This window comes from Pristiophorus japonicus, chromosome 1 (genome assembly GCF_044704955.1).
Source record: "Pristiophorus japonicus isolate sPriJap1 chromosome 1, sPriJap1.hap1, whole genome shotgun sequence".
NCBI classification, from domain to species: Eukaryota; Metazoa; Chordata; class Chondrichthyes; family Pristiophoridae; genus Pristiophorus; species Pristiophorus japonicus.
This window is the reverse complement of record NC_091977.1, coordinates 329,789,350-329,813,620: the sequence shown is the minus strand read 5'-3', so window position 1 is coordinate 329,813,620 and position 24,271 is coordinate 329,789,350. Positions and strand designations below refer to the sequence as shown.

Sequence of the window (24,271 nt, the reverse complement as noted above, 5' to 3'; positions counted from 1 at the left end):
ATAGTACAGCACAGAAAGAGGCTATGCAGCCCATCGAGTCTGCAATCCAGTTAGTTCCACTCCCCTGCTCTTTCCCCATCACACTACAATTTTTCACTCCTTCAAATATTTATCCCGTTCCCTTTTGAAAGTTACTATTTGTAATGTCTGTAAGCTTGTAATGTTTGCAGCTCCACACTGTGGATGTGGACGTATTGTGTACTGCAAGTGCAGAGTTAATAATAAACAGAACCAGGCAGATTTCCGGAGGCTTCCGAGAGAGCTACCTGCCATGTTAGGAGCTGTGTGTGCTGTGCTCTGTGAATATATCACATTTGGCGACGAGGATGGGATTTTTCGGATGATTTAAAGCTTAAATTTTGTTGATGAAGGATTCAGCCAGCCAACAGAGAGACTTTGGAAGTTTCTGTCTTTGGAAAAAAGCTACAAAATTCGAGGTAAAATACAGCACATGGTGTGAACAGCTAGAGATTAAAATGGAAGGTGTAATCGGACATTTGGGGGAATATAGACACGACCGGGAACATTTTAAAGTGTATGTGGATCGGCTAGAAATGTATTTCACTGCAAATAACATAATCGAAGTTCCAGACAATGCAGTCCAGAACCAGGCTGTGTTGGAACGTAAGAAAGCGATCTTCTTATCAGAGGCAGGTCCGGCATTATATGACACTCTTGTAAATCTGCTTGTGCCTGACGAGCCAAAGGACACAACGCTTAAAGAGATTTTAACGAAGCTGGAGCAGCACTATAATCCCAAACCATTAGAAATTGCTGAAAGCTATCATTTCGGGATTCAGAATCAAAAGGCTGATGTAGTATCAGTGATTACATCGTAGCATTAAAAAAGCTATCGATGCACTGTAATTTTGGAAACTTTCAAAACTGAGCATTACAGGATCGTTTGTTTGTGGGGTGAAAAATCAGAAGGAAGTTATTGACGATGGATGATTGACTTTTGAGATTGCTTGTCAGACAGCGAGGTCGATGGGCATGGCCGAACAATATTCCCGAGAATTAAATAATAATTATGGTCGTCAGTCAACCGATGTAAATCACCTGCAGGTTCAAAGTAAAAGACGGTGGGGGCCCAAAGTCTCAGAAACTGGAAATTCTAACAGAGCATCAAAGTCGTGCTATAGGTGCCTGAGACAACACATTGCTAAAAGTTGTCCATACGTGAAGGCCGAGTGTTTCTTCTGCAGAAAGACTGGGCATCTTGCGAAGGCATGCTGATTGAAGGATAAGCCAGCTTTTAAAGCTATGAGTCCAGCGTTCAAAGCTATCAGTAGAAATCCCAAGAGACTCCATAGCATGGAAGAATAACAACAGGACGAGGAGATGTTAGAGTTACATGTCATCAGGAGCACGAGGTTAACGGACAGCGATTCGGAAAGCATCAAAATCCACATAGATGTTGCGGGATTCAAGATACCAATGGAAATTGACACGAGTGCATCTGTGAGTGTAGTACCGGAGTCGCTGTACCTCGACAAATTGCGTGATTTCCAACTAGATAAATCCAAGATAGAGCTGCGAGGCTACTCGGGAGAGAAAATTCCTGTGGTAGGTTGTATCACCGTACCGGTGAAATATAAAGATCAATTTCAGAACTTGCCTCGAATAGTAGTGAAAGGAGACAAGCCTGCCTCACTTGGAAGAAATTGGTTGAGCTCACTGAAGCTGGATTGGAGTAAGATTTTCTGTGTGGAAGCGAGATTTTCATCAACAAATGAGGTGTTCTACGAAATGGGCAGTCCGATCCAAGGCTTCAAGGCGAGTGTCAGGGTACAGAAGGATGCTAGATCAGTTTACTACAAGCAACACTCCGTATCATATGCACTCAAGGAGAAAGTTGAGCAAGAACTCAAAAGACTAGAGACTGAGAACATTATTTGTAAGATAGATCGATGAAATTGGACTACACCCATTGTTGTTGTACCTAAGTCCGATGGTAAGGTAAGATTGTGTGGTGATTATAAAGTAACCATAAACCAGGTTCGAGAGGGTAATGTCCCCAATACATTGCCAAATATAGGAGATTTGTTCACAACACTGACAGATGGTCAGTTCTTCTCAAAACTGGATCTTACGAATGCCTACTTACAGCTTGAACTAGATGAGGAGTCCAAGTCATGATTGACTATAAATACTCATCTAGGCCGATATCAATTTAATAGGCTACCGTTTGGAGTGCCTTCTGCCCCAGCCATATTCCAAGGGGTGATGAACCAGATTTTGCAAGGTATTAAAGGGGTAATATGTTATTTGGATAACATACTAATTTCAGCACCAAATAGGCAAATTCATAATAACATATTGAATGAAATCCTCAAACGGCTAGAGAAGCACAGAGTACGAGTGTTTGCTCATAAGTGTGAGTTATTTAAAAACTCAGTGGAGTACTTAAAGTACAGAGTAGACAAAGATGGTTTACATCCAACCATGGAAAAATTGGGTGTGATCAGAAATGCACCCACTCCCAGGAATGTCACTGAACTTCGTTCATTCCTGGGTCTTTTGAACTATTATGGGAAGTTCCTACCAAATTTGGCTACAGTATTACATCCACTGAATGAACTTTTGAAAAAACAGGTCCATTGGAAGTGGTCAAAAGAATGCGATACAGCATTCAAGGAGTGTAAAAGCAAATTGGTAGAGAGCACCATGTTAGTTCACTATGACATATCTAAGGAGATCAAGCTAGCATGTGATGCCTCTCCATATGGAATTGGGACAGTAATCTCTCATGTATTAAGTAGTGGGGAGGAGAGACCAATTGCTTTTGCTTTACGCACTCTCAGTGCCAGTGAGAGTAATTATGCACAAATTGAAAGGGAAGCTTTGGCATTAATTTTTGGGGTCAAGAAGTTTCACAAATACTAGTATGGTCATAAGTTTACCATCGTTACGGACCATAAGCCCCTAACAGCAATCCTCCATCCAAATCCCCAGCTCCAACATTAGCTGCAGCCCGAATGCAGAGATGGGCTTTGATTTTGTCAGCATATACATATGCTATTGAATACAGATGATCAGCTGATCACAGTAATGCTGATGCAATGTCTAGATTGCCTTCCCCATCACAAGTTACATCCGATAGGGAAAAAGTGTTTATTTTTCATACATTGATGAACTGCCAGTCACAGCTGAAGAAATTCGTAGAGCAACCAAACGTAACCCAGTGATGTCAAAGGTGTATGAGTATATTGCAAATGGATGGCCAAACCAGGTAACAGACAAAGATACACATCCATTCTTCATTCATAGGAATGAATTATCAGTCATTAAAGATTGTATCATGTGGGGTGCAAGAGTGGTCATACCAAATAAATTCAGGTCCAAATTATTAAGAGACCTCCATGACCAGCAGCTGGGAATGTGCTTGACCAAGAGTTTTGCACGCAGTTATTTATGGTGGCCAGGTCTTGATAAAGATATAGAGTACATCGTGAGTCAGTGTACGACATGTCAATCGGTAAGCAAGCAACCACCATCAGTACCATTACAGCCATGGAAATGGCCTCCCAGGGTGTGGCAAAGGCTACATATTGATTTTGCTGAGTTAGAAGGACAACAATTGTTCATTGTGATTGATAGCCATTCAAAGTGGGTTGAGGTGTTTCCAATGTGGAAAATAACAACAAGTAAAACATTGGACATTTTACGAAAATTATTTTCTTCATTTGGCCTCCCTGAAGAGATTGTTTCGGATAATGGAGCACAATTTCGTTCAGAAGAATTTGCACAATTCACGAGCAAAAATGGTGAGAAACATACCAAGATTCCACCATACCATCCTGCTTCGAATGGTGCAGCAGAGCGCACTTTACAAATTGTAAAACGTGCCCTCATAAAACAAATGTTAGATCCAAATCCAAAAATTTAGCCAATTTGTGATCCAATTTGTCATTGGATCACAAATTGGCTAATTTTTTGATTACATATCGAAATACTCCTCATACAACTACTGGTGGAACACCAGCAGAGTTGTTTTTCAAACGACAGCCACGAACCAGATTCTCGTTGTTAAAGCCAAATTTGGCACAGTCCGTAGAAGAGACACAATTAAGATGGAAAGAGAATCATGATAGAGGTAGAATAAAAGAGAGAAGTGTGAAATTAAACCAGAAGGTGAGAGTGAAGAACCATCACCATAAATGGTTAAAGTGATTACCAGGAAGAGTGGTGAAGATATGTGGTCCTCACACATATTTGGTAAAGATATTTGATAATGGACAGGTTAGGTTTGTTCATGTTGATCATTTTACCCTCAGACATGGAAGGAGTTGAAGGTGGGTATGATTCAATTATTTCTGACTCATCAGATAGTTTTGACACACCAGTAGCAAATCCTAAATCCAATGTACTGGAAACAAATCCAGGAGAGAATCAGAATGAAAGTCTGAGTCCGAGTCAAGAAAACAAAGAGCCTGAAGTTAGAGTGAGTTCAAATGAAAATCAAGGAAATTCCGTGGAGGAAAACGTTCCTCAGGATGAGCCTCGAATGGGTGTGAAATCGACACCATGTTTAGAAGGCTCTGTTCAAGAGCAAAGGTATCCTCTTTGAAACAGAAAACAAGTGGTAAAGTTAAATTTGTAAATAAGGAAAAAAAAAGTTTATATCCTGTGTTATGTATAAACATGAAAGTTATGTATGATGTTTGTTATAATAACTTCTTCATTAAGGAGGGAGAAGTGTAATGTCTGTAAGCTTGTAATGTTTGTAGCTCCACACTGTGGATGTGGACGTATTGTGTACTGCAAGTGCAGAGTTAATAATAAACAGAACCAGGTAGATTTCCGAAGGCTTCCAAGAGAGCTGCGTGCCATGTTAGGAGCTGTGAGTGCTGTGCTCTGTGAATATATCACACTATTGAATATGCTTCCACTGCCCTCTTAGACAGTGCATTCCAGATCCTCACCATTCGTTGTGTAAAGAAGCTTTCCCTCATGTCGCCGCTGGTTCTTTAGATCTGTGCCCTCTTGTTATCATTATTTGATTAACGTTTTCTTACTTTGTGCTTGTTTATGTTTCTTATGGCCAGAATTACTTTAGGCATTGCTGACCTATGCAAACCTGATTATAATCCACAGGAATTCTCTATTACATTACTTCTTTATCATTATTACAGCAATGGAATTCTGATCAGATCCACACTTGAGTTTTGAATACAAAATAAAAATACCACCTTGATTGTTCATTGTAGCCTGCTGTCCAATGTAAACAGTGTCCACAAAGAAATCCTGGCCTGATGTGCCCTTGTACAGATAGAGCGCATTCAATAAGAAGTTGCTTCCTCCGGGAAACTTGGATTGCACAAAGTTAAGCAAATCAATGCAGGTGTAGGACCATCTAGAACCAAGGGGCATTCAGTTAAGGCTCTATATAGCCCAGCACATCAAGCCTTAACCTCCAATCTCCATCAAATTACACAACATCCAATTACATACATATAAAGGAGGGAGATTTCAACTCAGCAATCGGGCATAAGCTGATTTCAGTGGAATTGAAATTCGGACTGTTTCTATCTTCCTAACACCAGTTTCACCCCTGGGCGGGAATTTGAAAATCTGTCCCAAGGTCTCTAAACTCAACTGAAGCTGCCTCCTAAAGCAGGGGCATCCAAACGTTTCCATCTGTGGGCTGCATAGGTACAGATGGAGGCTTGGCATCATTCCATGTCCCCACTAATACCGATATAACTTCAAATTGCTGGGGTCTGATTTAGGATTTATCCACCAATGAAATAACATCCTTTTCCAAACTTCCTGGCACACAAAATTTATATGGAGCAAAGCAGCAAATAAATAGAAGTGTAAATTGGAGTGTAATCATGGGTTCCTGAGGCACCTGGACACCCCATGTCCTAAAGGAGGTCTGCTCACTTCTGACCAATTTCTCAGATCATTAATTGGGGGAATTTGCTCCTTTTGGGGGAGTTTGGGGTTATTTAGGATCGAACTTCTCTCATGTACAGTAGAACAACTGTGCAGTCACTTTGTCTTTCACAACCTCAGGACGTCCCAAATCAATTTACAACCAATGAAGTACTCTTTGAAATGCAGTCACTGTTGTAATGTAGGAAATGTAGCAGTCAATTTGCACACAGCAAAGTTCCACAAACAGCAATGAGTTAAAGGACCAGATAATCTGTTTTAGTGATGTTGGTTGAGGGATAAATGTTGGCCAGGAAACCAGAACACTCCTGCTTAAATAAGAAATCGGAACAGGAGTAGGCCATTCTGCCCTTTGAGCCTGACCATGGCTGATCTTCTACCTCAGCTCCACTCTCCCACACTAACCCACATCCCTTGATTCCCTTTTTATCCAAAAATTTATCGATCTCTGTCTTCAATATACTCAATGATTGAACATCCACAGCCCTCTGGAGTAGAGAATTCCAAAGATTCACAACCCTTTGAGTGAAGAAATTTCTCCTCATCTCAGTCTTAAACGGCCGACCCCTTATTCTGAGATTATTTCCCCAAGCTCAAGAGTCCCCAGTTAGGGGAAACATCATTCCAGCATCTACCCTGTCAAGCCCCTTAATTTTCTTTGAAATAGGTTATTTTACATCCACCCGAGACAGCAGATGGGGCTTCGGTTTATCGTCTCTTCTGAATGATGGCACCTCCGACAGTACAGCACTCCCTCAGTATTGCACTGGAATATCGGCCTGGATAATGGGAGTGAGGCTTAATTCGCAACCTTCTTGTGTTTTGAGACACACTGAGGTTGTGAAAGGCGTTATATAAATGCAAGTTCTTTCTCCTTTCTTTCTGACTGATAGTTCTGTTTTGCTGCAAATATAAAATGCAATGCTTTAGGCTTTCCTCATTCTCCCAATGATATAGAACGTAAGATAAAAACTAAACATTAAAGGGTCATTTTACTGAGACTCGACTCCAATGCTGAGTCTCGTTCTATCAGCACTCCCATTGAGTGAGCCTTCACGCTGAGAGTGGAATTTACCTTCTAATCTATCGCTTGTTATTTCTGAGGACAATTCTAACGGCAAATAGTATTTAGACCGTGCCATTTATTGAATGGGTAAATCTGGCAGATACAGCAATATTTGGACAGAATGTAAAATAAAACCCAAATTAAATAATATTTAAATATCAATACTTACTGATTCTCTTGAGCAAAATGGTATTGGAACCAAACATATGTTTGAACGGTTGTAACATCATTTTTGTAATTTAACGACAGAAGAAGATTATTTCTCAAATCACCTTTATATGCAAAACAAAGCTGAACACACAGTTAATGTTACATTAGCCACATTGTTCTTTATTATTAGCATTTCATATCTAACAGTCAATTGTACAGATTCTATAGTATTGATCATTGCATTGAGCAGAATAAATGTACGGCAATCAGTCACAGGAGTCCAAATCAATCAAGATTTATATTAACTATTTTTGAAATCATGCAAAGGGAATTAAGTTTGCAGTGATCTAACTACAGAGATTTGTTGTTTCCTCCCGGAGTTAGACCCAGAAATATGCCCAACGCATGCCCATTTTGCTAAGAACCCTCCCAATCGCATTAGAATATGCCCAGTGTAAATCAGCATAAACAAATCAGGGGCCAAGGAAAGCGCCCAACTCACACCGCAAAATTCTTCTGTAAGTATGAACATTCATGTTTCAACTCATTGAACCATCAACTTTGTAGTTGTTGTGAATCTGCAACTTTGCAAAGCGAGAATTCCCCTCCACTGCTCCCCAATTTTCTCTGCTCTCCTCCTGAAGGTGCAAACAACAGCCTTCTCCTACCTCACTCAAGCCTCCTTTCTTCATGTGTGAGCCGAGGCAGCAAATGTCAGCAGGCTATTGATCCAGGGGAGCATCATAGATGAGCTTGTTCCCAGCAGCAAACGTTGGGCAGCTGGAAACTGGGGCCTATTACAGCATCTAAGATCAGCCAGGGATGGAAGCTGGGAGTTTCCTAGTCTGTATAGCTCAGTATCATAGCAGGCAGTCCCCATAGCTACTGGGCCATTAAGGAAACAAGTTTTATATATAATGGGCCTATATTCTCTGGAGTTTAGAAGAATGAGAGGTGATCTCATTGAAATGTATAACATTCTTACAGGGCTTGTAGATGTAGGGAGGATGTTTCCCCTGGCTGGAGAGTCTAGAACCAGGGGTCACAGACTCAGGATATGGGGTCGGCTATTCAGGACTGAGATGAGGAGGAATTTTTTCACTTGTAAATCTTTGGAATTCTCCATCGAAGAGGGGTGTTGATGCTCAAGGATAAGACCAATAGATTTTTGGACACTAAGGGAGTTAAGGGCTATGGGGATCAGACGGGAAAGTGGAGTTGAGGTAGAAAATCAGCCATGGTCTTATTGAATGGCCAAGCAGGCTCGAGGAGCTGAATGACCTACTCCTACTAATTTTTATGTTCTTATTTTCTTATTCCTAGGCCTGCCATGAACCTTCAAAGGAGCAGTGTCATTGAGCATCATGGATCAAATGGACATGGGTTTGTGGATAGAAACCAGTTGATCAGTTAAGGAAGTAAGCAGCAGTCTCGAATATCTCCCATTCTTCTCAGACCAACAGTATAATGAAACCACTTCAAACACAGCTTGTATCGGATGACAACGCACTTCAAGAACTGTTTTCATTCATCTCCAAGTAGTTTTGGTCTTACCTGTTTGTACACAGTTAATGAAACTGGATGATGATATTGTGAGAGTCCAAACAAAGACTTGGGGTTTTTTACAGAGTATCGTCCACAGAAAGCATCGGTTTCGACTGTCACCTTGCCACCTTCATAGGCAGTGTCCTACAAGGTTAGAAGGGAACCAATAAATGACATTCTATTGCTGGACTCTGGACTAGGTAATCCAGAGAACGTGAGTTCAAATCCCACCATGGGCAGTATGAGAATTTGAATTCAGCTTGTAAAAATTTAAGAATAAAAAAGCTCAGTAAAAGTGACCATGAAGCTGTCGGATTGTCTTAAAAGAAGTGGCTGCAGAGGTAATGGATGCATTGGTTGTAATCTACCAAAATTCCCTGGATTCTGGGGAGGTCCCAGTTGATTGGAAAACTGCAAATGTAACACCCCTATTTACAAAAGGAGGCAGACAGAAAGCAGGAAACTATAGACCAGTTAGCCTAACATCTGTCGTTGGGAAAATGCTGGAGTCCATTATTAAGGAAGCAGTAGCAGGACATTTGGAAAAGCATAATACAGTCAAGCAGAGTCAGCATGGATTTATGAAAGGGAAATCGTGTTTGACAAATTTGCTGGAGTTCTTTGAGGATGTAACGAGCAGGGTGGATAAGGGAGAACCAGTGGATGTGGTGTATTTGGATTTCCAGAAGGCATTCGATAAGGTGCCACATAAAAGGTCACTGCACAAGATAAGAGCTCACAGGGTTAGGGGTAATATATTAGCATGGATAGTGGATTGGCTAACCAACAGAAAACAGAGAGTCGGGATAAATGGGTAATTTTCCGGTTGGCAAACAGTCACTAGTGGGGTGCCACAGAGATTGGTGCTGGGTCTTCAACCATTTACAATCTATATTAATGACTTGGATGAAGGGACCAAGTGTATTGTAGCCAAGTTTGCTGATGATACAAAGATGGGTGGGAAAGTAAGTTGTGAGGAGGACACAACAAACCTGTAAAGGGATATAGCATCATAAGCAGTCCCTCGGGATCGAGGAAGACTTGCTTCCACTCTTAGCATAAGTTCTTAGATGGCTGTACAGTCCAATACGAGAACCACAGTCTTTGTCACAGGTGGGACAGATAGTTGTTGAGGGAAAGGGTGGGTGGGGAGTCTGGTTTGCCGCACGCTCCTTCCGCTGCCTGTGCTTGATTTCTGCATGCTCTCAGTGACGATACTCAAGGAGCTCAGCGCCCTCCCGAATGCACTTCCTCCACTTAGGGTGGTCTTTGGCCAAGGACTCCCAGGTGTCAGTGGGGATGTCGCACTTTATCAGGGAAGCTTTGAGAGTTTCCTTGTAACGTTTCCTCTGCCCACCTTTGATCCATTTGCCGTGGACGAGTTCCGAGTAGAGTGCTTGCCTTGGGAGTCTCGTGTCTGGCATGCGAACTATGTGGCCTGCCCAGCGGAGCTGCTCAAGTGTGGTCAGTTCTTCAATGCTGGGGATGTTGGCCTGGACGAGGACGCTACTGTTTGTGCGTCTGTCCTCCCAGGGGATTTGCAGGATCTTACGGAGACATTGTTGGTGGTATTTCTTCAGCGACTTGAGGTGTCTACTCTACATGGTCCACGTCTCTGAGTCATATAGGAGGGCAGGTATTACTACGGCTCTGTAGACCAAGGGATATAGACAGGCTAAGTGAATGGGCAAACATTTGGCAGATGGAGTATAACGTGGGAAAGTGTGAGGTTATCCACTTTGGCAGAAAAAATAAAAAAACAAATTATTATTTAAATGGAGAGAAATTACAAAATGCTGCAGTACAGAGGGACCTGGGGGTCCTCGTGCATGAAACACAAAAAGTTAGTATGCAGGTACAGCAATTAATCAGGAAGGTAAATGGAATATTAGCCTTTATTGCAAGGGGGATGGAGTATAAAAGCAGAGCAGTCCTGCTACAACTGTACAGGGTATTGGTGAGGCCACACCTGGAGTAATGTGTACAGTTTTGGTCTCCTTATTTAAGGAGGGATATACTTGCATTGGAGGCAGTTCAGAGAAGATTCACTAGGTTGATTCCGGAGATGAGGGGGTTGACTATGAAAAAATGTTGAGTACTAATTGGAGTTTAGAAGAATGAGAGGTGATCTGATTGAAACATGTAACATACTGAGGGGGCTCGACAAGGTAGATACAGAGAGGATGTTTCCCCTCATGGGGGAATCTAGACCTAGAGGGCATAGTTTCAGAATAAGGGGTCGCCCATTTAGAACAGAGATGAGGGGGAATTTCTTCTCTCAGAGGGTCGTAAATCTGCAATTCTCTGCCCCAGAGAGCAGTGGATGCTGGGTCATTTTGAGTGATAAGGGAGTGAAGGGTTTTGGGGAGTGGGCAGGGTAGTGTAGCTGAGCCCAAGATCAGATCAGCCAGGATCTTATTAATGGCAGAGCAGGCTTGAGGGGCCAAATGGCCCACTCCTGCTCTGATTTCTTATGTTCTTATGTTAGTGCAGCGCTCCCTCAGTACTCCCCCTCAGAAAGTGCAGTGCTCCCTCGGTACTGTCCCTCTGAAAGTGCAGCGCTCCCTCAGTATTGTAGCTCCAACAGTGCAGCGCTCCCTCAGTACTCCTTCTGTGACAGTGCAACACTCCCTCAGTACTACTCTACCTACAGTGCAGTGCTCCCTCAGTACTACCCCTCCGACTATGCAGCGCTCCCTCAGTACACCCTCTCCGACAGTGCAGCGCTCCCTTAGTACTGGCGCACCAACAGTGCAGCGCTCCCTCAGTACTCCTTCTGTGACAGTGCAACACTCCCTCAGTACTACTCTACTACAGTGCAGTGCTCCCTCAGTACTACCCCTCCGACTATGCAGCGCTCCCTCAGTACACCCTCTCCGACAGTGCAGCGCTCCCTTAGTACTGGCGCACCAACAGTGCAGCGCTCCCTCAGTACTGCCCCTCGGATAATGTAGCTTTCCCTCAGTACTGCCCCTCCAACAGTGCAGCGCTCCATCAGCACTGCTGCTCCAACAGTGCAGCACTCCCTCTCTGACTGTACAGTACTCCCTCAGTGCTGCTCCTCCAATAATGCAGCACTCCCTCATACTCCTTCTGTGACAGTGCAGCAGTCCCTCAGTACTACCCTTCTGACAGTGTAGGGCTCCCCCAGTACTGCTCCTCCAACAGTGCAGTGCTTCCACAGTAGTCGTTGTATGACAGTGCAACACTCCTTCAGTAATACTCCTCCGACAGTGCAGCGCTCCCTCAGTACTGACCCTCCAACAGTGAAGTGCACCCTCAGTACTGCCCCTCCAACAGTGCAGCTCCCCCTCAGTACTGCAACTCGGTAACAGTCTAGCACTTGCTCAGTACTGTCCATCCGACAGTGCAGCAGAGTACTGTCCCTCCAACAGTGCTCAGTACTATCCCTCCAACAGTGCAGCATTCCCTCAATACTGCCCCTCTGACAGTGTAGCACTCCCTCAGTACTGCCCCTCCAACAGTGCAGTGCACCCTCAGTACTGTCCCTCCAACAATGCAGCATTCCCTCAGTACTGTCCCTCCAACAGTGCAGCACTCCCTCAGTACTGCCGCTCGAACACTGCAGCCCTCCTTGAGGATTGCCACTCTGAAAGTGTAGCACTCCCTCAATACTGCCCCTCCAACAGTGCAGCGCACCCTCAGTACTGCCACTATGACAGTGTAACACTCCCTCAGTACTGCTCCTCCAACAGTGCAGCGCACCCTCAGTACTGCCACTACAACAGTGTAGTACTCCCTCAGCACTGCCTCTCTGACAATGCAGCGGTCCCTCAGTACTACCTCTCCAACAGTGCAGCAGTCCCTCAGTACTCCCTCTCTGACAGTGCAGTGCTCCCCTAGTACTGCACTGGGAGTGTCAGCCTGAATTATATGCTTAAGGTCTCTGGAGTGGTGCTTGGACCCACGACTTCTGACTCAGATGTGAGTGGGCAACACTAAACCATATTTTCAAGACAATGTGTAATATATTGAAAGTGATGTTTGATCTGTTGCTGATTTTTATTTTGGACACGTACCTTGGATAAGTCATTTTCAAAATCATTGAAATATTTGACTGCATATCCCTTTTTGTAGCCAGCTATGTGGTCTGGACATTTTACACCCACTAATTCTTCTAAAGCAGCTTCGACCTGTAATGAAAGATTTTAATGAGAATAATTACTAAGATCCTTACTTATTTGTGCTGGTCAAGCCAGCCTCAGCTTCTCTCCGCCTTTTAACCCTTTCCTCTCACTAGCTGCGCTATAAATTTGTATTGGGCCAAATCGCCAAATGGGTACTAGCGAATGTGCATGAACTTACACAAGTCTGATGCACATAACAACATTCATGAGCTAAGGGTAATGAACCGGGTGCTCGATTTGAAAGAATCAAATGTAGAATTCAACTTTGAATTTGTTTCTTTTCGAAATGTAGCTACGCGGGGATTGGAATTAAGTCACTAAGTGATCGTACTACACAATTGCAGTAAGGTTATTTCCAAAAAAACATGATTGAGTTTCTTACAAATACAGATACTGGTCCAGATTTTTCGACCAAGATCACAGCGAGTTTAATGACACTCACTGTTATTAATAAGCAAATCGTCCAGCAACTTGTGGTGAGGAAGAGATTCCCCGTAAGTTGAGAATCATCACAAGTTGCAGGATGATTTACGCCGTACCGCTGTCGGCCTCGCAGAAACGGTAACTCGTGTTCAACCTTCCCGTGGGTTTCAAGTATTTGCTCCATGAATACCCATTAAACTCACTGCAGAAAGTTGGGGCCTTGAACTGCCTCTGACTCCAGTGTTTGTCCCTTCACTACACCACCTAGCAGGCCATTCCAAGTCATTACACTGTTGATATTAATGGGGCACAATGACCACTAACTACAAAAAGCATTGTGCAATTGTGAACTATATTATAAACAAACTCAGGAAACAGATGTACACAACCAGTTGGGACACACCTCATGAGTAGTTGCTGTATGTGAAAGGGGTCTGGAATTGACCCCATCCAGGTTCAGTGTAAAAGTATCCATGCTGGGCTTCCCTTTGGTTTGTTCCAACACTTTGATGGTGACATTAATTCCTCCCAAAACCTCATACTGGAGTAAATCGAAGTCCCCTGTACAGGAACAATTTGAAATAAAAGTTAAAAATGCAAGGGACATATTTTTGACTCCATTTGATTGTTTCCAATGTTTGTTTATCTTGTGGTTGTAATTGTCAATATTGGGAGAGGACAGGAATAGGCTCAGCTATGATTTCCACCCACAGTTGGCACTTTTTCTCTTGATTTACACATGTTCGCACACTCCGTCCTTGTGACTGGTTTCGAAATGGCTGAGGGGATCAGAGAGGAGTATTCCTCTTTTCCCTTGTTGGCTTTGGGTTCTTTCTCTGTTTTTATGACTCTCCCAGAAGATTACACGACTGTGAGGCATTGTGGGAAGAAGCATTTAATCACGATAGTCCGGCCATTGTGGTGGGGGGCAGGCTGGATGGGCCAGCTGATCTTTTCTTGCCCATCGTATGTTGGCATGAAGAATGATCACTGTTCCAGCACGAGATAGCAGAACACCCAGCGACCCGCAAGAGTCACCAGCTTTAGAAGGTGGGAGGAGAAAACAAGAGTTTGTGGCGGGCAGGCGGGAAGTAATTGGAAAGGATGTTTCCAGGACAAAATAACAACAATGAGCTGCCTCCACAGTCAAGTCCAAACAAAGAATGAAACACTAACCCTGGAGAATTAATCCGAGCTGAACTGGGTCACTGAGCCATGCATTTTAGTCATTCCTGTGAAGAAACATTCAGAGTAACTGACTGGGTGTGATGTACATTACCTCTTGTGGAGATGAAGGTCACTGTGTAGATAAAGCCTTGGCTGATTGCCGTGCTCAAAACTTTAACCTTGTCTGGTCTAATTGACCACAGATCAGTTAAAGCTAGCTGAATCTGACTGGCTGAAGCATCCACAGGCAGAAGACCTGAGAGGAGTGGGGGGAGGAAAAAGTCCAGAATCAATATCTCAAAATAACCAAAATGATCTCCCTGATCAATTGTCCGTCGGCCTGAATCTTATTACACCCCGGATATGTAAAAGAAAAGAACTTGCATTTATACAGTGCTTTTCACATCCTCGGGACATCCAAAATGCTTCACACCCAGAGAATGACTTTTTCAGTGTTGTTTAGTGTGCAAACATGGCAGCCAATTTGTGCACAGCAAGGCCTCACAAACAGTAAATAAGATATGTGAGCAGATAATCTGTTTTGGTGGCATTGACTGAAGGAGAATACATGAACCCCCTACCTTCTAACTCAGAAACAAGCTCAACACTTATAAGAGCCCTTTAACATTTTCTATTAAGACCAACTTAGACAGAGCATAAAGACAGAGATCTAGATGGGTCACAAACTTGTAATTCATTTCTCTGCCATTGCAAGATCAGACGTTAGCTGATCAATAAATAATTCAGAGTCTAAATTCTATGTAATTTGTTCCAATAATTCCACAGTTATTTAGGGCTTGGTCTGTCTAATGATGTTAACAATTGGGTATATTTAACATTTATTGAAAGATATAGGCCTAGAAATTGGCCTCCTTAGCAACGCCCGTTATCACTTCCAGGGGACAATAACAGGGCACGAAACACTGATTGGGCATGGCGAGATCAACTCCCACTATAGTCGGCGGGAGGGAGGTTTGCGGCGGCGCTATGACGTTGCGCTCCAATCTCCTTCGCCCAGAGGTCGTGACGTCATCACCGTGCACATCGCCCTGATAACGCCCCAGACCCGAACTTGGGTTCCACCCCCTGTAGCATCGCCGGGCAAAAACACTGGCAGCTGCAGGAGGTGTTCATCGGGAGGCTGGGCGCTTCGGGAGCGATGCTTAAAGGCGAGGAGACCAAGGTAGGTGTAAAAAATTATGAAATGCTCTCTGTGGATTTTTTTCAATGCTTTTCCCCCGCAATCGATCAGCCCAGCACTCTGTTACAGTGCATCGGACTGATCGGGCCGGATAGCAGCTGCCATCTGGGAGCAGGTAAGTTTTTCCCTCGCAGAGCCTGCAGCGATGGCCCTTCCTTTAAAGGGAGGGGAGGAGTGCTGCATGGCCCATTGTGCAGCGCTGCACACTGACCGCCCTGCCTGCTGCCACTTGTGCTCCAGGAAACAAGTGGAGCACTTGATTTAACACTCCACTTCCTTCCTGAATTAACCCTGAATTTGTTCATGGTTAAAAAAATCACTTTTTCAACTTTTAAAAGTTAATGCCCCAAATGGGGCACTCCCGAATTTCTCCCCCATATTGTTGTAGTAAATGTACCTGTGTCCTAATTCCCAGCAATTTGGAGTCTCTTCTTGATGGTAATGCTTATCGGTAAAATTATTACGATCCAATTAAGCTAATTAAGACTAGAATGGTGAAATTAGTGGTTCCAGGCAATGTTCAATATTAAATTCCAGTATTAACAACTGATGGGCAGTTAGTCCGGATGTAAGTGGGCTTTGATCTTAGAGTGCTATAAAGAGCTCACAAGAGCATTTTTCAGTCAGCATGCTGAACACCAGAATGAAGGTTAAAAACTTGGCAGGAACGCAAAGTACCAATTTATAAAGACCCCGATAATACCTAGCTCCATCAGTAGATAATGGCTGTACTGCTTCCGTCCGGGTAATCAGCGCCAAAATGGATTATGTTAACAATTAGAATTATAGAATCATAGAGGGCAGAAGGAAGCCATTCGGCCCATCATGACTGTGCTGGCTTTTTGAAAGAGCTATCCAATGGTTAGGATTTGGAATGCACTGCCTGAGAAGATGGTGGATACTGATTCAATTGTAGCCTTTAAAAGGGAACCGGATAGCTACTTGAAGGAGAAAAAGATTACAGACTCGATGGGCCGAATGGCCTCCTTCTGCACTGTAGTATTCTATGATTCTATGAATTAGTCCCACTCCCCTGCTCTTTCCCCATAGCCCTGCAATTTTTTTCCTTTTCAAGATTCATCCAATTCCCTTTTGAATGTTACTATTGAATCTGCTTCCACCACCCTTTTAGGCAGTGCATTCCAGATCCCAACAACGCGCTGTGTAAAAAAAATTCTCCTCATCTCCCCTCTGGTTCTGTCATAAATGTACATGCTGTTTGTAGCCACCAGATGGTGTCATTGTTGGAAGCCACTGAGCAGCATGCACATGGTGCTGCTCGGGTATAAAAGGCCAGCCATTTTGGAGTCAGGCACTTTGGGCCCAAATAAAGCAGATAAAGGTTAAAACCTTTATTGCATACATAACAGGTTCTTTTGCCAATTATTTTAAATCTGTATCCTCTGGTGAACGACCCACCTGCTAGTGGAAACAGTTTCTCCCTATCTAATCCATCGAAACCCCAGATAATTTTGAACACAAATTGCAAATTGAATGGAAAGATTTCATTGATTTCTTCATTAATGTTTTGTCAGTCGATCAGATTTATGGTACCAATATCTTTACTGTATATAAAAAAAATTGTGTTTGTATATTTTTTAAAGAGTTATGCATTTAAGAATGATTATTGCGTGTTAGAACTTCATGCATTTTAAGGCATGTTAATTCAGTGAAACATTATGCATTTACATCACTTACAATGAGTAGCAAGTGAAAAAGGCCCTTGCATGTATCAAACTTAAATTGAAAGCTCTGCGCATTGTGAGGTTTCACAGCCTGGCATCCGTATTAAAAACTGAAAGGGTGGTGGACAATCGGGATACTGAGGAATGTTTTTTTTGGTGGGGTTGGCTGAAGTATCTGCAGTGGAGCAAGCCCAGGCTCCTAGAGTCCATTATTAAGGAAGCAGTAGCAGGACATTTGGAAAAGCATGATTCAATCAAGCAGAGTCAGCATGGTTTTATGAAAGGGAAATCATGTTTGCCAAATTTGCTGGAGTTTGTTGAGGATGTAACGAACAGGGTGGATAAAGGGGAACCAGTGGATGTGGTGTATTTGGATTTCCAGAAGGCATTCGATAAGGTGCCACATAAAAGGTTACTGCACAAGATAAAAGTTTACGGGGTTGGGGGTAATATATTAGCACTTATATTAGATAGAGTATTGGCAAACTAACAGAAAACAGAGAGTCGGAATAAATTGGTCATATTCCGGTTGGCAAACAGTGACTAGTGGGGTGCCGCAGGGATCGGTGCTGGGTCCTCAACTATTTGCAATCGATATTAATGACTTGGATGAAGGGACCGAGTGTAATGTAGTCAAGTTTGCTGATGATACAAAGATGGGTGGGAGAGCAAATTGTGAGGAGGACACAAAAAATCTGCAAAGGGATATAGACAGGCAAAGTGAGTGGGCAATAATTTGGCAGATGGAGTATAATGTGAGAAAATGTGAGGTTATCCACTTTGGCAGAAACAATAGAAAAGCAAATTATAATTTAAATGGAGAAAAATTACAAAGTGTACAGTACAGAGAGACCTGGGGGTCCTTGTGCATGAAACACAAAAAGATAGTATGCAGGTACAGCAAGCAATCAGGAGGGCAAATGGAATGTTGGCCATTATTGCTCGGAGGATAGAATATAAACTCAGAGAAGTCCTACTATAACTGTACAGGGTATTGGTGAGGCCACACCTAGAGTACTGCGTACAGTTTTGGTCTCCGTATTTAAGGAAGGATATACTTTCATTTGAGGCTGTTCAGAGAAGGTTCACTAGGTTGATTCCGGAGATGAGAGGGTTGACTTATGAGGATAGGTTGAGTAGGTTGGGCCGATACATATTGGAGTTCAGAAGAATGAGAGATGATCTTATTGAAACATATAAGATAATGAGGGGGCTCGACAAGGTGGATGCAGAGAGAATATTTCCACTCCTAGGGGAAATTAAAACTAGGGGACATAGTCTCAGAGTAAGGGGCCGCCCATTTAAAACTGAGATGAGGGAGAATTTCTTCTCTCAGAGGGTGGTAAATCTATGGAATTCTCTGCCCCAGAGAGCAGTGGAGGCTGGGTCATTGAATATAATTAAGGCTGAGATAGACAGATTTCTGAGCAATAAAGGAGTACAGGTTGAGCGTACAAAATCCGGAGTTCTGGAATCCGGAATGTTCCGGAATCTGGACTCCTGACCGATTGGTGGGAGGGTCGTCCGGAATCCGTAAAATGTTCCGGAATCTGGATCCGCCGACCTTGCCGACCTCAAGGTCCTGCCGCTGCCTGACCTTGGGCCTCACCTCACCGTCCCTCGTCTCACTGCTGCCCGACCTTGAGCCTCGCCTCACCGTCCCTCGCCTCACCGCTGCCCGACCTCGAGCCTCGCCTCACCGTCCCCCGTCTCACTGCTGCCCGACCTCGAGCCTCACCTCACCGTCCCTCGTCTCACTGCTGCCCGACCTTGAGCCTCGCCTCACCGTCCCTCGTCTCACTGCTGCCTGACCTCAGGCCTCGCCTCACCGTCCCTCGCCTCACCGCTGCCCGACCTTGAGCCTCGCCTCACCGTCCCTCGCCTCACCGCTGCCCGACCTCGAGCCTCGCCTCACCGTCCCTCGCCTCACCGCTGCCCGACCTTGAGCCTCGCCTCACCGTCCCTCACCTCACCGCTGCCCGACCTTGAGCCTCGCCTCACCGTCCCTCGCCTCACTGCTGCCCGACCTCGAGCCTCGCCTCGCCACTGCCTGACCTCAGGCCTCGCCTCACCATCATTCGCCTCACTGCTGTCCGACCTCGGGCCTCGCCTCGCCACTGCCCGACTTCGGGCCTCGCCTCACCATCCCTCGCCTCACCGCTGCCCGACCTCGGGCCTAGCCTCGCCACTGCCTGACCTCAGGCCTCGCCTCACCGTCCCTCGCCTCACCGCTGCCCGACCTCGAGCCTCGCCTCGCCGTCCCTCGCCTCACTGCTGTCCGACCTTGAGCCTCGCCTCGCCACTGCCTGACCTCGGGCCTCGCCTCACCGTCCCTCGCCTCACCGCTGCCCGACCTCGAGCCTCGCCTCACCGTCCCTCGCCTCAACGCTGCCCGACCTTGAGCCTCGCCTCGCCACTGCCTGACCTCGGGCCTCGCCTCACCGTCCCTCGCCTCACCGCTGCCCGACCTTGAGCCTCGCCTCGCCACTGCCTGACCTCGGGCCTCGCCTCACCGTCCCTCGCCTCACCGCTGCCCGACCTTGAGCCTCGCCTCGCCACTGCCTGACCTCGGGCCTCGCCTCACCGTCCCTCGCCTCACCGCTGCCCGACCTTGAGCCTCGCCTCGCCACTGCCTGACCTCGGGCCTCGCCTCACCATCATTCGCCTCACTGCTGCCCGACCTCGGGCCTCGCCTCACCGTCCCTCGCCTCACCGCTACCCGACCTCGGGCCTCGCCTCACCGTCCCTCGCCTCGCCGCTGCCCGACCTTGGGCCTCGCCTCGCTGTCGCCCGACCTCGGACCTCGCCTCACCGTCCCTCGCCTCGCCGCTGCCTGACCTTGGGCCTCGCCTCGCTGTCGCCCGACCTCGGGCCTCGCCTCACCGTCCCTCGCCTCGCCACTGCCCGACCTTGGGCCTCGCCTCGCTGTCGCCCGACCTCGGGCCTCGCCTTGCCGCCACTGCCCTTACCTCGAAGCCTCCTCGCCGGCCCGCCTGAACACCTCCTCCGCGACGGGGCCGCCCGACCAGTTCTTCGACGGCCCCCCCCACCCGACCACCTCCTTGGCGGCGGGTCCCGCCCAAGCACTTCCCCGGTGACGGGGCCCCGCCCGAGCACTTCCCCGGTGACGGGGCCCCGCCCGAGCACTTCCCCGGTGACGGGGCCCGCCCAAGCACTTCCCCGGTGACGGGGCCCCGCCCGAGCACTTCCCCGGTGACGGGGCCCGCCCAAGCACTTCCCTGGCGGCGCGGCCCGCCCGAACTCTTCCCCAGCAGCGAGGCCCCCCCGAACACTTCTACAGCAGCGGGACTCCTGCCGATGACCTCATCGCCCACTGAACACCACCCCCGACGACCTCATCGCCCGCCGAACACCACCCCCGACGACCTCATCACCCGGCCACCACCCCCGACGACCTCATCGCCCGCCGAACACCACCTCCGACGACCTCATCACCCGGCCACCACCCCCGACGACCTCATCGCCCGCCGAACACCACCCCCCGACGACCTCATCGCCCGCCGAACACCACCCCCGACGACCTCATCGCCCGCCGAACACCACCCCCGACGACCTCATCGCCCGCCGAACACCACCCCCGACGACCTCATCGCCCGCCGAACACCACCCCCGACGACCTCATCGCCCGCCGAACACCCCCCGCTGATGTTCCGAAATCTGGAAATACCCGAACGTGGGCTTGGGTGTTTGTGGATTCATGACGTCAGAAAGACGTTCCAAAATCCAACAAAATGCAAAATCCGGAATGGCCTCGGTCCCGAGGATTCCAGATTCGGGGCGCTGCACCTGGAATGGGTTATGGGGCGTGGGTAGGGAAGTGGAGCTGAGTCCATGATCAGATCAGCCATGATCTTATTAAATGGCGGAGCAGGCTCGAGGGGCCAGGTGGCCTACTCTTGCTCCTATTTCTTATGATCTTATGTCCAATTTCTGCGGCGGGGGGCCTAAAGCAGGCCTAAAACTGATACTTCCACTACCAGTGCTGAGGGAGTGCTGCACTGTCAGAGGTGCTGTGTTTCAGATGAGACGTTAAACCGAGGCCCCGTCTGCTCTCTCAGGTGGGCGTAAAAGATCCCATGGCACTATTTCTAAGAAGAGCAGGGGAGTTATCCCCGGTGTCCTGGTCAATATTTATCCCTCAATCAACATAACAAAAACAGATTATCTGGTCATTATCACATTGCTGTTTCTGGGAGCTTACTGTACGCAAATTGTTTGTCGCGTTTCCCACATTACAACAGTGACTACACTCCAAAAATATTTAATTACCTGTAAAGTGCTTTGAGATGTCCAGTGGTCGTAAAAGGTGCTATAAAATTCAAGTCTTTCTTTTCTTTCTTAGGCACCTTGTTTGACAAATGTAAGGGGCCTAACACCTGGAAATTAGCCCAATCCCCCCAAAAAACTTGCTGTGAAGCTAGGAGAAACAGGAGTGTTCCCCCAAATTCACAGCCACCGTGATGCTCCCCCACCCCCCTCAAACGCCCCCCCCTCCACCCGTTTCACCCCCCCTACCCCCCATTACTCGATCCAATCTTTCAACCTACCTCCCCAACTCCCCTCCCACGACTTACCTTCAGACCACTGCCGGCAACGGAAGCTGCCTGATTTCGTGGAGGCAGGCACGAGCGGCTCGTGCACGAACTGTTAACGAGGCTTGGCCACAATTTCAGGGCCGGTCTCAAGCCCTCTCAGTTCGGGTATGGGCTTGCCGCTGCACAGCGTCAAGTCTAGACCTGGAAATGGGAACCAGATGGATTTCTACCCCGCGCATGCAGAGTCAGCACATCCGTGAGCTGACCCTTTTATAACAGATGTTCAATACTTTGCACAGTCTTCAAAGCAGCACGGCCCAATTCTGCAGCTGACCTACACTGAGGCTGGCACCACAGAGGCATGCAATCGTGGGCAGACAGCACTCTCCTGACTCCCAGGCTTCAAACTCAAGGAAGTATAAAAGCACCTTGGGACCTTCCTAGACTGGATCACTCACGGTCACTTCATGCAGTGCCTTCACACACAGAGCACTCAGAAGACAGTAAGGTACTTTCCTGGAGTGCATAAGGAATGATTTTCTAGACCAATATGTCGAGGAACCAACTAGGGGGGAGGCCATATTAGACTGGGTGCTGTGTAATGAGAGAGGATTAATTCGCAATCTCATTGTGCAAGGCCCCTTGTGGAAGAGTGACCATAATATGGTGGAATTCTACATTACAATGGAGAATGAAACAGTTAATTCAGAGACCATGGTCCAGAACTTAAAGAAGGGTAACTTTGAAGGTATGAGGCATGAATTGGCTAGGATAGATTGGCGAATTATACTTAAGGGGTTGACTGTGGATGGGCAATGGCAGACATTTAGAGACTGCATGGATGAACTACAACAATTGTACATCCCTGTCTGGCATAAAAATAAAAAAGGGAAGGTGGCTCAACCATGGCTATCAAGGGAAATTAGGGATAGTATTAAAGCTAAGGAAGTGGCATACAAATTGGCCAGAAATAGCAGTGAACCCGGGGACTGGGAGAAATTTAGAACTCAGCAGAGGAGGACAAAGGGTTTGATTAGGGCAGGGAAAATAAAGTACGAGAGGAAGCTTGCAGGGAACATTAAGACGGACTGCAAAAGCTTCTATAGATATATAAAGAGAAAAAGGTTAGTCAAGACAAACGTAGGTCCCATGCAGTCAGAATCAGGGGAAGTCATAAGGGGGAACAAAGAAATGGCAGACCAATTGAACAAGTACTTTGGTTCGGTATTCACTAAGGAGGACACAAACAACCTTCCGGATATAAAAGAGGTCAGAAGGTCTAGTAAGAAGGAGGAACTGAGGGAAATCTTTATTAGTCCGGAAATTGTGTTGAGGAAATTGATGGGATTGAAGGCTTATAAATCCCCAGGGACTGCATCCCAGAGTACTTAAGGAGGTGGCCTTGGAAATAGCGGATGCATTGACAGTCATTTTCCAACATTCCATTGACTCTGGGTCAGTTCCTATGGAGTGGAGGGTAGCCAATGTAACCCCACTTTTTAAAAAAGGAGGGAGAGAAAACAGGGAATTATAGACCGGTCAGCCTGACATCGGTAGTGGGTAAAATGATGGAATCAATTATTAAGGATGTCATAGCAGCGCATTTGGAAAGAGGTGACATGATAGGTCCAAGTCAGCATGGATTTGTGAAAGGGAAATCATGCTTGACAAATCTTCTGGAATTTTTTGATGTTTCCAGTAGAGTGGACAAGGGAGAACCAGTTGATGTGGTATATTTGAACTTTCAGAAGGCTTTCGACAAGGTCCCACACAGGAGATTAATGTGCAAAGTTAAAGCACATGGGATTGGGGGTAGTGTGCTGACATGGATTGAGAACTGGTTGGCAGACAGGAAGCAGAGAGTAGGAGTAAATGGGTACTTTTCAGAATGGCAGGCGGTGACTAGTGGGGTACTGCAAGGTTCTGTGCTGGGGGCCCAGCTGTTTACATTGTACATTTATGATTTAGACGAGGGGATTAAATGTAGTATCTCCAAATTTGCGGATGACACTAAGTTAGGTGGCAGTGTGAGCTGCGAGGAGGATGTTATGAGGCTGCAGAGTGACTTGGATAGGTTAGGTGAGTGGGCAAATGCATGGCAGATGAAGTATAATGTGGATAAATGTGAGGTTATCCACTTTGGTGGTAAAAACAGAGAGACAGACTATTATCTGAATGGTGACAGATTAGGAAAAGGAGAGGTGCAACGAGACCTGGGTGTAATGGTACATCAGTCATTGAAGGTTGGCATGCAGGTACAGCAGGTGGTTCAGAAAGCAAATGGCATGTTGGCCTTCATAGCAAGGGGATTTGAGTACAGGGGCATGGAGGTGTTACTACAGTTGTACAGGGCCTTGGTGAGGCCACACCTGGAGTATTATGTACAGTATTGGTCTCCTAACTTGAGGAAGGACATTCTTGCTATTGAG

At 46.2% G+C, this 24,271-nt stretch overlaps 1 protein-coding gene across 1 annotated transcript in view; it reads right to left on the bottom strand.

The window, feature by feature from the left end:
• Positions 1-24,271, bottom strand: part of pkhd1l1.1 (PKHD1 like 1, tandem duplicate 1) — a 402,260-nt gene that overhangs the window by 294,089 nt on the left and 83,900 nt on the right. The window contains exons 18-23 of the mRNA XM_070881087.1: positions 14,513-14,656; positions 13,637-13,794; positions 12,703-12,816; positions 8,672-8,806; positions 7,137-7,258; positions 5,190-5,356 (exon numbers count right to left, since the gene is read on the bottom strand). Of these exons, the coding sequence (XP_070737188.1) occupies positions 5,190-5,356; positions 7,137-7,258; positions 8,672-8,806; positions 12,703-12,816; positions 13,637-13,794; positions 14,513-14,656 (840 nt within the window). The remainder of the gene's footprint in view (positions 1-5,189; positions 5,357-7,136; positions 7,259-8,671; positions 8,807-12,702; positions 12,817-13,636; positions 13,795-14,512; positions 14,657-24,271) is intronic.